The sequence below is a fragment of the Thamnophis sirtalis genome, unplaced genomic scaffold (genome assembly GCF_051295495.1).
Source record: "Thamnophis sirtalis isolate CommonGarterSnake01/CBP01778 unplaced genomic scaffold, rThaSir2_p1.2 scaffold_14, whole genome shotgun sequence".
Taxonomy (NCBI): domain Eukaryota; kingdom Metazoa; phylum Chordata; class Lepidosauria; order Squamata; family Natricidae; genus Thamnophis; species Thamnophis sirtalis.
This window is the reverse complement of record NW_028261394.1, coordinates 29,034,216-29,048,287: the sequence shown is the minus strand read 5'-3', so window position 1 is coordinate 29,048,287 and position 14,072 is coordinate 29,034,216. Positions and strand designations below refer to the sequence as shown.

The 14,072-nt window shown below is 41.8% G+C and overlaps 1 protein-coding gene across 1 annotated transcript in view; it reads right to left on the bottom strand.

The window, feature by feature from the left end:
* Positions 1 to 14,072, bottom strand: part of NUP93 (nucleoporin 93) — a 138,150-nt gene that overhangs the window by 33,370 nt on the left and 90,708 nt on the right. Inside the window, exon 5 of the mRNA XM_087728545.1 lies at positions 6,320 to 6,448. Within this exon, the coding sequence (XP_087584671.1) occupies positions 6,320 to 6,448 (129 nt within the window). The remainder of the gene's footprint in view (positions 1 to 6,319; positions 6,449 to 14,072) is intronic.

The window sequence follows — 14,072 nt, the reverse complement described above, 5'->3', positions numbered from 1 at the left end:
GTGCAACAGGTAATGATCCACTGATGTGGTAACCCATTTTGGACGCTGATTACCTGGCTTCTTTTTTCTCTAAGCACCTCCCTTTAAAAAAAAAAAAAAAAAAAAGCAGAATTCTACAGCATAAAATCATGCTTTTTTTTTTACTTTACATAATTGGGTGTTCAGTATTTATACAGTAGCCAGTCAGAAATCCTGGTTCCTTCAGAAACGCTAATTCTTTATAACTTCTAAGATTTTACTTCTCTGCTCAAACAAACCCCACATATGTCATCCCATTTAGAAATTTGTTCCTTTTTAAAAGAAAATCTATAACATCAGATACAAAAAAAAGTATGCAAGTTTTAAAGATAATAAGAGGGAAGGTTTGTTGGTTATATTTGCTGCCTTGAGTTATTTGTAAAAATAATAAAGGAGAGAGAAAGAGAGGGAGGGAGAGGGAAAAGAAAAAGAGAGAGAAGAAAGAAAGAAAGAAAGAAAGAAAGAAAGAAAGAAAGGAAGGAAGGAAGGAAGGAAGGAAGGAAGGAAGGAAGGAAGGAAGGAAGGAAGGAAGGAGGAAGGAAGGAAGGAAGGAAGGAAGGAAGGAAGGAAGGAAGGAAGGAAGGAAGGAAGGAAGGAAGGAAGGAAGGAAGGGGGATAGAGGGGAAGGGAAGAGAAGGTGTGAGAGAGAGAGAGGAAGGAAGGAAGGAAGGAAGGAAGGAAGGAAGGAAGGAAGGAAGGAAGGAAGGAAGGAAGGAAGGAAGGAAGAAGAGGGCAGAGAGGCAGGGAAGGTAAGGGAAAGGAAGGAAGGAAGGAGAGAAAGAAAGAAAGAAAGAAAGAAGAAGGAAGGAAGGAAGGAAGGAAGGAAGGAAGGAAGGAAGGAAGGAAGGAAGGGATAGAGGGGAAGGGAGAGAAGGTGAGAGAGAGAGAGAGAGGAAGGAAGGAGGGAAGGGAGGAAGGAAGAAGAGGGCAGAGAGGCAGGGAAGGTAAGGGAAAGGAAGGAAGGAAGGAAGGAGAGAAAGAAAGAAAAAGAAAGAAAGAAAGAAAGAAAGAAATAAAGAAAGAAGGGGAGGGAAGGGAAGGAAAGCCTTGGCTGAATATATCTATGTTTCTGAGGATGAAAAAAAAAACCATAAGACTCATTTTTAGAATACAAAACAAAATACTGAGCAATGCAAGGCAAAATGGGGCTTTGGGCACCTAACAGGTGCTGTCTGCCCATCCTTAAAACAACCTCTTCTTTTTCTAAGATCACATGTTTGCCCTCCACACCTGCCGCACAATCCTGGCAAAATGCACGCTTGGTTCTAGGAGCTTGCAGATGGGTGCGAGGGGAAACCGACTGAAAAGAATCCCAAATCAGAGAGCACTTTCCGTTCTATTGAAAAAGCGTCGGGAAGCTGCCTCCCAAAAGTCACCCAGGTGTCCCCCACTCAGGTGCGCCTGTGTGTTTCAGCGATGCGCCATGATTGAGCACGACAAACCGGATGAAACTCGGTATCGGCATCTCAAGGGGGGGAGGGGGGAGGCGTTCCCCAGCCTTCTATCAATCTCTCAGAGGCAGGGATGGCAAAAAGCTTGCGGCACGGTAAAAATAGCCATGCCATTTGGTTTTTGCACGAGTAACCAGAACGGCAGTGTTCAATAAATCATGACAGCCGAAAGTCCAATGGGTTTAGAAACGAGGATTTTTTTGTTTTTGTTTTTTTGTGACACGTTATGTTGCCCTGATTGGCTTTTATACTGCAAATTGAGAGAGAATTCAAAAAAGCAGAAAACCTTGCCAGCCGGAATGCAGCTGCCTTTCCCTTCTTAAGCTTCACTTGTTGCAAACGGCAAGCACCAAAGCGTGCATTATTCATGCAAGCAATCCACGGGCTACAGTTGTGCCAGGGGGGGCAGGGGTGATCCACCCACTGCAAGTTATAGACCACGTCTAGGAGATTCTCAGTCTTCCAGCCCATGGTTGTCCCAAAGGTGCTTTTTTCAGGAGGCAACTGGACTGTCTGGTTTTTCTTTGAAGTCGTTTCGCTTCTCATCTGAGAAGCTTCTTCAGCTCTGACTGGATGTTGGGGAAATGGAAGGATTTATACTCCTTGCAGACATCTGGTCATTTGCGTCCTTTTAGAGGGTCGTTGAGGCCACTTGGAGATTTGTCTGTGTCCTCAGAGTTACCTGAGTGGTGCTCCTGGTTCCTGCAGTCTGCAATTTCTCTGGAAATCCGTTCATACTCCCGCACTATTCAAAAGGTTTTCATCCCAAAGTGCATTGCACAATGTCTATGGAGATTTTCAGTCCTCCAGGCCATGGTTGTCCCAAAGGTGCTTTTTTTTTTCCAAAAGTCCATTTGCCCCCTGAAAAAGCACCTTTAGGTTGGACGTGAGTGGAAATAGCACCACCAAGTACCCTCTTTCGCTTGACCGCACTCCAAAGGGGCAGGGAGACCGGAGACATCGTCTTCTGGGGAAATCAGGGGTTGCTCCCTAGCTGATGAAACAGGATAAATTGCAGCTGTGCTTTTCCAAGCAGCCCTCAACTTACAACAAGTTCATTTAGCGACCGTTCGAAGTTACAACAGCACTGGGGGAAAAGTGACTTAGGACTGTTGTTCATACTGACAACCATCCTAGCATCCCTATGGATCCCGTGATTGAACTACAAATGCTTGGCAACTCGTATTAATGACAGTGTCCGGTCACTTTTTGTGACCTTCTGACCAGTGAAGTCAATGGGAAATTCACTTAACAACCATGCTACTAACCCAACAACTGCAGGGATCCAGTCAACAACGTGGCAAGGAAGGTCGTAAAAATGGGGCAAGAGTTTACTCAACAGCTGTCTTGCTTAGCGACAGAAATGTTGGGCTCCATTGTGTCCGTATTACCCCCCCCCCCAAAAAAAAAAAGGATAGAAGAGGGCAAACTAAGAAGATGATCGGAGGGAAGTGAAACCAGCAGATCTGAGAAGTGGATTCTTGATCTGTGCATTATTAGACTGCGCAGTTAAGTTAAAATAAGTCTCGGGTATTTTTTTCCTTTTAACCAGCTAGTATGCCCTTCCGTTTAGGGAGCTGTGCAAACTTCAAGAGGAGGCAGGATCTGTAGGTTGCTTTCTTTGAGCTACAAAGACCATCTTGGTAATTGACTTGATGTAAGGGTAATGTGTGGGGTATTTAAAAAAAAAAAAAAAAAAAACCTTCCAAAGCTTGGAAATTGGCTCCCTTGTTGACCTGCCTCCTGCGGCATTTGGATCCGTGCTTTTCTGCTGATTTTTCCCAATCCGAGGTATCAATTAAAGCCCTATTATATTTGAAGGTTAAGAAACCTTTCTCTCTCTCTCTCTCTCTCTCTCTCTCCTTCTCTCTTTCTGCAATGGAGAAATTAAACAACCGGCTTTTAACGCAGCAGATGCACTTCCAACCTCCTGGGCCTTCTGACTCTGAAGCCGAGAACAAAACATCCTATCAAGGGTTTCTAAATGCTCTCACAGCGACACACCAAATATCGTAGCGGGGCACCAGCATGAGAGAATGAAAGAGGAGAGAATGACAGATCGGCGTTTCAATCTCTTTAGCCATTTGGGGGAGTCGAAACAGAGCAGGATTCCGTGATGCTATTTCCACCCGTCCCCTTTCTCTGAGATTCTGAAAACGCCTTCCGACCTGGCAGGGGACCTTTGAATATTTGGTCACAAGCAACAAGTTTGACCCGCTCAGAAAGAAGTTCTGAATCGTAGGATTTTTGAAAGGAAAGTTAAAACCTTAGTTCACAAAACCCCAGAAGCGGCTGAAAGCTTTCCAAAATAGCTTGCCAAATCCATTAAGCTCTGCCACTGCAGAGCAGTAAGAGATCCTATCTATTTTCCAGTACCATTACTTGAAAAAGGAAGGGGGGAAAAACTGGACGTTCGCTGTGGCTGTAACAGTGAGTCCTCAGCACAGCAATTGCCAAGTGAGGCACACTTCCAGGAACCATAAAGAAAATGTTTCCATGATTTAAAAAAAGAAAAAAAGACTTGTAGGAAGGGGGGGGGGAGAAATCCGGCAACTCGCTGAGACGTTCGATTGTTACTATTTTGAAGACTCTTAAGCCAATTCCCGCAAGCAAGCAGAAAAAGGAACAAAAACGTTTCTAATGAAGAACATTTTAAATAGAAAATAGAGATGGGGAAATATATAGCTTGAAAAACTATAACTAGGGATATGGACACTGTGATTCTGGGCACGGCAGAGGTAATAATAATAATGAGGAGGAGGAGGAGGAGGAGGAGAAGCAGCAGCAGTAGTCAATGGTATTTGTAATGCATTTTTGAATGTTCACTTGACTGAATTTCATGCTTAATGAATAAAATAAATAATTATAATACTGGCAGCAACCCGTACCTGCAAAAAACTGTGCTACTCAGAACATCTTATATTTTAAGAAGGTACTTGGTTGATACCTAGGACGCTGGCAGCAACACGTATCAACCATTAGCACCAGTCACTAGTATTTGTGATGCATTTTTGAATGTTCAGTTGGCTGATTTTCATGTTTCATGAACAAAATATATAATGATGATGATGATGATGACGACGACGACAACGAAGAAGAAGAAGAAGAAGAAGAAGAAGAAGAAGAAGAAGAAGAAGAAGAAGAAGAAGAAGAAGAAGAAGATGCCAGAGTCGAAGAAAAAGAACTAGAAAAAATAATGAAATATCGCGACTTGGCCATCAAAACTACACAACTATGGATGAAGCATGTAACAGTAATACCCATTGTCATCGGGGCACTTGGTACCACGTCCAAGAATTTTACAAAACATCAATAAATTGCAGCTTCCTGCAATAACACCAGCAGAACTGCAAAAAACTGCGCTACTAGAAACATCATACAGTATATTTTAGGAAGGTACTTGGTTGATACCTAGGACATGGGCAGCAACCCTATCAACCATTAGCACCAATCAGTGGTATTTGTGGTGCTTTTTTGAATGTTCAGTTGGCTGAGTTTCATGTTTTATGAATGAAGTATATATAATAATATACAAAGCATACATCAACAAATTGCAGCTTCCTGCAATAACCCCAGCGCGGAACTGCAAAAAGCTGCGCTGCTCGGAACATTGTATATTTTAAGAAGGTACTTGGTTGATACCTAGGATGCTGGCAGTGGTATTTGTGATGCATTTTTGACTGTTCAGTTGACTGAGTTTCATGTTTAATGAATAAAATATACAAAGCCAGAATTGAGAAGACGGCAACAGGCAGTAAGTGCCGCCTATGCAAAGAAGCTGAAAGAAACAGTGGACCACCTGGTAAGCTGCTGCAAGAAGATTGCACAAACCAAGCAGCGGCATGACAAAGTAGCAACAATGGTGCATTGGAAGATCTGCAAGAAATATCATTTGCCTTTAAGCAAGAACTGGTGGGACCATAAAATAGAGAATGTCATAACAAATGAAGAAGTTAAATTGCTCTGGGACTTCAGAATCCAGACAGACAGGCACCTGCCACATAACACCCCAGACTTAACAGTTGTCGATAAGAAAGACCAAACAGTCTGGACAGTGGATGAGGCAGTGCCTGGAGACAGCAGAATAGAACAGAAGTATAGGAGAAGATAACAAAATACAAAGATGTACAAATAGAAATAGAATGACTATGGCAAAGGCAAGCAAGGGTAGGACCAATAGTAATAGGCGCCTTAGGTGCAGTCCCAAAACAACTGGAGCACCAATTGAACCCCATAGGCATTGACAAATTGGCCATCAGTCAACTGCAGAAGGCGGCTTTACTTGGAACTGCTTCCATCCTGCGACGATATCTGTAACACCATCAAACATCTACATTTGCCTATCCCAGGTCCTTGGTAAGGTAGACAAAAATGCCAAATCCAGACTAAACATCTGGCTGACTATATGATGATGATGATGATGATGATGATGATGATGATGATGATGATGATAATGATGATGTTGTCTAGGGGCAATGGATACAAAGATTTTTTTGAACTGCAGGAGCAGAGAATAGAGAATAAGAGATTCAAAAGCTGGGAAATAGTTACTGGCTTCTCTCAAGCCGAGTCTTAGGCCACAGAAAAATAAAGAAAACTGCAAAATAAATCACGAAAAAATAGGCTCCATGTTAGCAGTGGCAGAATTCAGCATTTCTCTCAACGTACAGTTCTGAGTTGCTCGGAGAACAAGTAATTTAATTATTTTATTGCAAGGGAGGATAAACAAAGCTTACACATTTTAAAATTTGCTTTTTTTGAAATGAACAAACCTGAAATCAAACAAATAGCTGGTTAATTTACGCCAACAATTTTAAGAAAGCAGCTGCTCCAGACTCTCCCCAAAATACCTCATTTTCCTGGGTGAAATCCAGAGTATCTTCTCCGGATGCCAGCAGCGTATGAAGAATCCGTTGCTTCACCTGTTCCCACTCGACCAACATTGATTCTCGATGATATTCTTCTGCCATGGCAAAGGTCTGGGAAGAAATGGATAAAGAGAAAAGAACAAGCCATCATCCGAACTTCAATTAAAGCCTCGTAGTTAGAAAGAAGCTATAAAATGCTTCGGTTTATCATCCGCCAAGGAGCTCAAAGAATAATCTGGGCTGGCTACTGGATGTCTATGGAGATTCTCATTTAGTTTAGTTTAGTTTATTGTCATTGCACCTTGTACGACGAAATTGAATGCAATATTCAGTGTATATTATGACTCTAAAAATAAAAACACAAATACACATCCTTCACATGCTATACAATTGAAATTGAAAACCCCTGATATTAAGTTTGCACTACACCGTGGAATTCAATATAGTTACTGCTCTGGGATGGAAGCTGTTTTTCAGCCTATTTGCCCTTGTTTTTATTGCCCTGTACCATCTGCCAGAAGGTAATAGTTCAAAAAAAAGGGGGTGCCCAGGATGAGATGGATCTTTAAGAACATTTAGAACTTTATTAAGGCATCAGGAGCTATAAAGCTCTTCCAAAGAGGGGAGAGGGCAACCCATGATCCTCTGGAGCACTCTCCTATCTGCCACTGTGCAATTGGCAAACCATACGCAGGTGCAGTAAGTTAAAATACTCTTTACGGTGCAGTGGTAGAAGGTCACCAGCAGTTTTGCATTCAATTGTTGTTTCCTGAGAAGTCTCAGGTTGTATCATCTCTGCTGGGCCCTTTTGACCAGGGCTGCAATGTGAGTTGCCCCCAGGTAAGGTCCATTCAGGAAAAGGTTGTCCCAAAGGTGTTTTTATTTTATATATTAAAAAAAATTCCATATGAGCTGAGACTGGCCCTGCAGTCAAACTACAGCTCATGTCCTCTTAAACTGCACCTTCTATATAGATTCACAGATCCATCTCATAACCCTTCACCTGACAAAATACCTGGGAAAAACCACCAATCTTTTTTATGTACAATTGCTTTTATCAGATCAGTCCAATGTAATTCTCTTCGAATGTAGTCCAATGTGGCTATACTTGTCGGAAAAAATAGGCAGTTTTTGACCGCCCTCTGCCAATCTACCAACTCATTATTAAATATTATCTTGTCTTTTGTTGTTGTTGTTTTATTTTATTTTGAATGCTTCTAAGTTGCAAAGCTGGTCTGTGGTGGTGATAAAATTGCTACTACTCTGATTTTATTTAAAAGGCTACTGGACTTTTTAGTTTTTCTTTAGGATATTTCACCTCTTGTTCAAGAAGCTTCTTCCATTCTAACTAACTGGTGAGGGATGAAATGAAATTCCCCCACTAGTTGAAACTGAAGAAGTTTCTTAGATGAGAAAGCCCAGTTGCCTTTAGAATAAAAGCAGCTTTGAGACCAGGCACTGGAGACTAAGTTTCCAGTTTCCCAAATGTGCTTATCTTCTCCATAATTACAAACCTCAGTGCCCATCAATTCCAACACAGCATAAAAATCTCTCTCTCTCTCTCTCTCTCTCTCTCTCTCTCTCTCTCTCTCTCTCTCTCTCTCTCTCTCTCTCTCTCTCTCTCCCTCCCTCCCTCCCTCCCTCCCTCCCTCCCTCTCCCCCCCACACACATTTGGTGGAGGGTGAAATCCAAGGTAATAATTTTATAAGCATGATGGAAATGTTTTATGCTGTGTTTATGTTTTCGTAAATTTTCACGTGTAGGTATGTTGATCTTGTATGTATGTATGTATGCATGTATGCATGTATGTTTTCATACATACATACATACATACATACATGCGAAATGACCATCAGATCATTAGTATTTCATATACAGTATATTAACACGCTCTGATGCTTAGACATTCTACTTCCCCTCCCCATCTGAAAAGAACTCTGTTCCAACTGCCAGTTGCCTCACATTCTGTTACCTCAGTTCAAACTGGCAGACATTCCACTCCTTTATTCAGGAGCGGTCTGGGGCTCCTTATGATACTAAAAGTCAGTACCTTATCAAAATATCTATACCTTCCACCTTCTGGACTCAAGGTAGCAGGAGGGATATTCCCTTATGTGTTTCAATCACCAATCCACACTGAGCCAATGGATTGAACTAGAGTGAACCAGATTTCTCCTGCGACATAGTTTTGCAACAAAGCACGGTGTCAGGGCTGCTTCACTTAATAACCAAGAAAGAAACCAAAAGTACATTAAGAGTACTTTTACTGGTTATAAGTAAATAGAAGCTAAGCAAAGCTGGATCTGAGCAAAAGCGCGCGCAAGCATAGATATCAATACATGACCCATTCCCCTCCCCTTGGTAACCCCAGCCCATAGTCCAATCCAATATCTCCACAGCTGTTATGTGGGAGACATCTTCAGTAGATGGTGAGAACACTCCCAATTAACAGTCCTCCTGTACATATTTCCCACACCCAAATACCATGCTCCCCCTCCCCATTTCAATGGCAGCCGAAAAGCAAGCAGCAAAACAGAGGCTGACACACGGGTATCCAGCTATTTTTTTCTATAAATAAGAACTACAGAAGATTCTAAATGCATTTTCCCCTAAGCTTTCATGGATTAAAACTTTTTCCAGTAACCAAGGTTCTTGGACTCAGATGCTTTCAAACCGCAGAAAGTAGAATTACGCTAATTGTGTTTTTGTTTTTACTCATAATTTATTCATTTTCTTAAAAATCATGTTTGGTTTAGGAAATCCAAAGTGGGAGGACAATTTTTGGGCAGTTAATGGGATGGAAAGACAAAAGAGAGATTCAAGAGATTCTGCAGGATGGAAAAAAATATACCACCCTCAAGTGTGGAGAATTGAGCCCCCATTTTAAACTTCTGCCAGAAGTCTATGCTCATTTATTTCACATCAATCATCTCTCTGAGAGACAGCAGCTCGGGGGGGGGGGGGTTGTCAGTGGTCTCTTTCATCACTGGCTGCCTAATCTTTTATGCTGAAGAAGGAAGGCAGGATGAACCCTTGTTCATTTCATATAAAGCAAGTAAGCTAAATGAAACCAATATTACAGAATACAGAATAACAGAGTTGGAAGGGACATTGGAAGTCTTCTAGTCCAACCCCCTGCTCAAGCAGGAGATCCTATATTATTTTAGACAATTGGTTGTCCAGTCCCTTCTTAAAAGCCTCCAGTGTTGGGAGCACCTACAACTTCTGGAAGCAAGCTGTTCTACAGATTAATTGTTCTAACTGACAGCAAATTTCTCCTTAGTTCTACATTGCCTCTGTCCTTGATTAGTTTCCACCCATTGCTTCTTGTCTTGCCTTCAAGTGCTTTAGAAAATAAGTTGACCCCCCCTTTTCTTTGTGGCAGCCCCTCAAATACTGGTAGACTGCTATCATGTCACCCGCTGCTCACTAGACTAAAGGCAAAGGTTCCCCTCGCACATGCTCTATCTGCTAGTCGTTCCCGACTCTAGAGGCCGGTGCTCATCTCCGTTTCAAAGCCGAAGGGCCAGCACTGTCCAAAGATGTCTCTGTAGTTATGTGGCCGGCATGACTCAACGTCAAAGGCGCACAGAATGCTATTATCTTCCCACCAAAGGTGCTCCCTATTTTTCTCCTTGCATTTTTTATGTGCTTTCGAACTGCTAGGTTGGCAGAAGCTGGGACAAGCAACGGGAGCTCACTCCGCTACGCAGCGCTAGGGATTCGAACCGCTGAATTGCTGACCTTTCTGATCGACAAGCTCAACGTCTTAACCACTGAGTCATCGCGTCCCTTATAGTCATTAGATTAGAAATACCCAATTCCTGCAACTGTTTTTCATGTTTTAGCCTCCAGTCCCCTAATCATCTTCTAGTCCAATGCTCTGCTCAGGCAGGAAATCCTATACGATTTCAGACAAATCTCTTCTTAAAAGCCTCCAGTGGTGGAACATTCACAACATCTGGAGGCAAGTTGTTCCACTTATTAATTGTTCTCACAGTCAGGAAGTTTCTCCTTTAGTGCCAGGTTGCTTCTTTCCTTGATTAGTTTTCGTCCTTTTCTTCTTGTCCTGCCTTCAGGTGCCTTGGAAAGTAAGTTGACCCCTTCTTCTTTGTGGCAACTTCTCAAACATTGGAATGCTGCTATCATGGAAGCCCTAGTCCTTCTTTTCACTACCTTGGACAAACCCAATTCCTACAACCGTTCTTCATATGTTTTAGCCCCCCCCCCTCCCCCCGGCCGCCAGTCATCTTTGTATTCGGAAGGTAGTCCTCAATTTAATGATCACAAAGTAGTCTGGAATGTCAGTTGTCAATCATTATAGTATAAGGCACCACATGAAACGACTTGAATTTATTACCATTTTTTTAAAGGTTGTAAAGCACATTGCTGTGGCCATTAAGCAAATCCACTGAGCTGCGGTGGCACAGGGGTTAGAATGCAATATTGCAGGCTAATTCTGTTTGAGTGCCAGCTGCTGGCAGTTCGATTCTCACCAGGCTCAAGGTTGACTCAGCCTTCCGTCCTTCCAAGGTGGGTAAAATGAGGACCCAGATTGTGGAGGGCAAATAGGCTGACTTTGTAAACTGCTTAGAGGGAGCTATAAAGCACTGTGAAGCCGTATATAAGTCTAACTGCTATTGCTATCCAATGGGTGTTTTTGTCATTTGCAGTCAGAAAATGGCAAAAAAATATATTATTTTTTGCCAATTGCGATCTTGTGGCTGCAGGATTCTGCAATCAATTGTAAATGCCAGCAAAATACTTTAGAAATTTGACATCATTTTCTTCTGGGTTTCTTTAAATTTCCAATTCAGCCATTCTCGTGAATGTTCAAGTCTATAGTCCTAGGAAGTCTTCAAAAATGATCTCATTTCTCCATATGTTTAAAATTTGTATTATACATTATTTCCACACTTATTTGAAATGCAATTTATGGAATGAGGTTATCTAAAACAAAGTATCTACTTTTTTACTTGGTTTATACCTACTGGATGCCTTTTGTGTTCCAAATATTATGAATTATGAGTAAAACACTCGATACTGTTTCAGATTTTGTCTATCTAAACTGCCACTGAAATGTTACTTATGTGGCATTCTTTACCTGATTTTAGACGTTTAATAATTAGGCAAACAATGAAAGATGTCTGTGCAGATACTAAAAAACAAAGGAACAGAATACTGATCAAATTCAGCAATTATCACCTTTTCCAAACAGCATTATCTCTTTCAAAATGTTTTTTTTTTCATTATTGACTAATAAAATTCCATTGTGCCATTATGTTTTTAGTAAAAGATGTAGATTTCGGTGTTGACATCCAAATTTAAAAATGAAGTGAGAGTTAAGGCACCTAGTCTCTTTTGGGAAATTCAACATAAACTAAAAAGTAGAATGGGGATGGGGAGAAGAGAAGAGGAGAGGAGAGACGAGACGAGACGAGACGAGACGAGACGAGACGAGAAGAGAAGAGAAGAGAAGAGAAGAGAAGAGAAGAGAAGTGTTTTCTAGTCCAACCCCCTGCTCAAACAGGAGACCCTACCATTCCAGAGAAGTGGCTGTCCAGTCTCTTCTTGATAACCTCCAGTGAACCCACAACTTCTGAAGGCAACTTCTCTTCCACTGGTTAATTGTTCTCACAATTAACCAGTTTCTCCTTAATTCCAGATTGCTTCTCTCCTTAATTAGTTTTTAACCATTGTTTCTTGTCCTACCCTCTGGTGCTTTGGAAAATAAGTTGACAACCCCCACCCACCTCCTTTCTTTGGGGCAGCCCAAGTAGTTTGCCAATGAATCAATGTTCTCTTTCTGCTCATCATAAAACCTTATATCCTTTGTAACTTTAGTTGTGGGCATGAATCCAGAATAGTGCCCACTCATATATCAGCAATATATCTATGTTGCTTAACATGACACACGTCAAGGTAAATGAATGACTGGTTTGACCTCTATTTGGAAGAGTCCCAAGTCACTGGCATTGAGATGCAACATGCAAAATATAGGCAGCCCACGACTTACAATTGTTTAGGGACCATTAGAAACTGAAAAAAGGGATTTATAGCCATAGCAGCATTCCACATGATCAAAATTTTGACGCTTGGCAACTGGCATGTGCTTATGACGGTTGCAGTGTCCAAGGATGATGTGATCACCATTTGGCAACCTGCCCAGCTGGTTTCTGAGAAGCCAAGTCAATGGGGGAAGCTGGATTCACTTAATGACATGATTCACCTAACCACTGCAGTGATTTGCTTAACTGTGACAAAAAGGTTGTGAAATGGGATGCAGCTCCTTTAACAGCTCTGAAAAAAGTGACTTGTGAATGTTTTTCACAGTAGTAGCATCCCTGGGACCACATCGCAGCAACTGTGAGAGGGATCTTGGGGTCTTAGTAGGCAACTAGTTAAATATGAGCCAGCAGTGTGCAATGGCAGCAAAAAAAAGCCAATATAATCCTAAATTGCATTAACAGAGGGATTCAATCAAGATCGTGTGGTACTAATACCACTCTAGTAAAAGCCTTAGTAAGACCACACCTAGAGTACTGCATCCAGTGTTGGTCACCATACTATAAAAAAGATGTTGAGACTCTACAAAAATGAAGAAGAGCAACCAGAATGATTAGAGGACTGGAGGCTAAAACATACGATGAACGGTTGCAGGAACTGGGCATGGCTGGTCTAGTGAAGAGAAGGACCAGGGAAGACAGGATTGCAGTCTTCCAATATTTGAGGGGCTGCCACAGAGAGGAAGGGGGGTCAAGCTATTTTCTAAAGCACCCGAAGGCCACACAAGGAATAATGGATGGAAACTGAACAAGGAGAGATTCAACCTGGAAATAAGGAAGAATTTTTTGGCTCTGAGAACAATCAAGAGATAGAATAGAAGTCGCCTTCGGAAGTTGTGGGAGCTTCATCGCTGGAGGCTTTGAAGAAGAGATTGGACTGCCATTTGTCAGAAATTGTGTGGGGTCTCCTGTTTGAGGGGTTGGACTAGATGACCTACAAGGTCCCTTCCAACTCTGTTAATCTTTTAAATAATCAAAATTCAGCCACTTCGCAATTGACTCATATTTATGACGGTTCAGGATCATGGAGTCACCTTTTGTGACCTGATAAGCAAGGTCCATCGGCCAAATTCACAACAACTGTGTTACTAAGCTAACAACTGCAGTGATTTGCTTAACCACTGTTCCAAGAAAGGCTGTAAAATGGGGGACTCACTTAACAACAGTCTTGCTTAGCAACGGAAATTGTGGCTTCAATTGTGGTCGTAAGTCAAGGACTAGCTGCAGGTCCTCAGAACCTAAATTGATCACTGTCATATTAGTTTTTTAATGGGGAAGGCACAGGCTTCCTGCCAGAGATAAAAGTCTTGATGTTCTCAGCATGGATCCCAGAAAACACATGTTCTCAGAGCCAACTCCAGATGTGCGCAGACTAAAAATCTGAGAATTGCAATTTTGACAGCTGTAGTCCTAACAAATCCTGGGGAATGCCAGCTTGGAGAAGGCTGCACTTAAAGAGATTTGCCAACGGAACTATAATGTTATGCAGGAATTCAGACAACAAGATGACAAATTCATAGATATCATTCACAAGGGCATCATCAACTAAAATGGGCATTTAAATGTTGTTTCTCTCAATTATGTTATGGCTACACTTTCATCAAGGACTGTGTATCTGTTCCCTCCCATCCTTCCATATGACTGCTCTTACAGTAGTGGCTGAAATTGT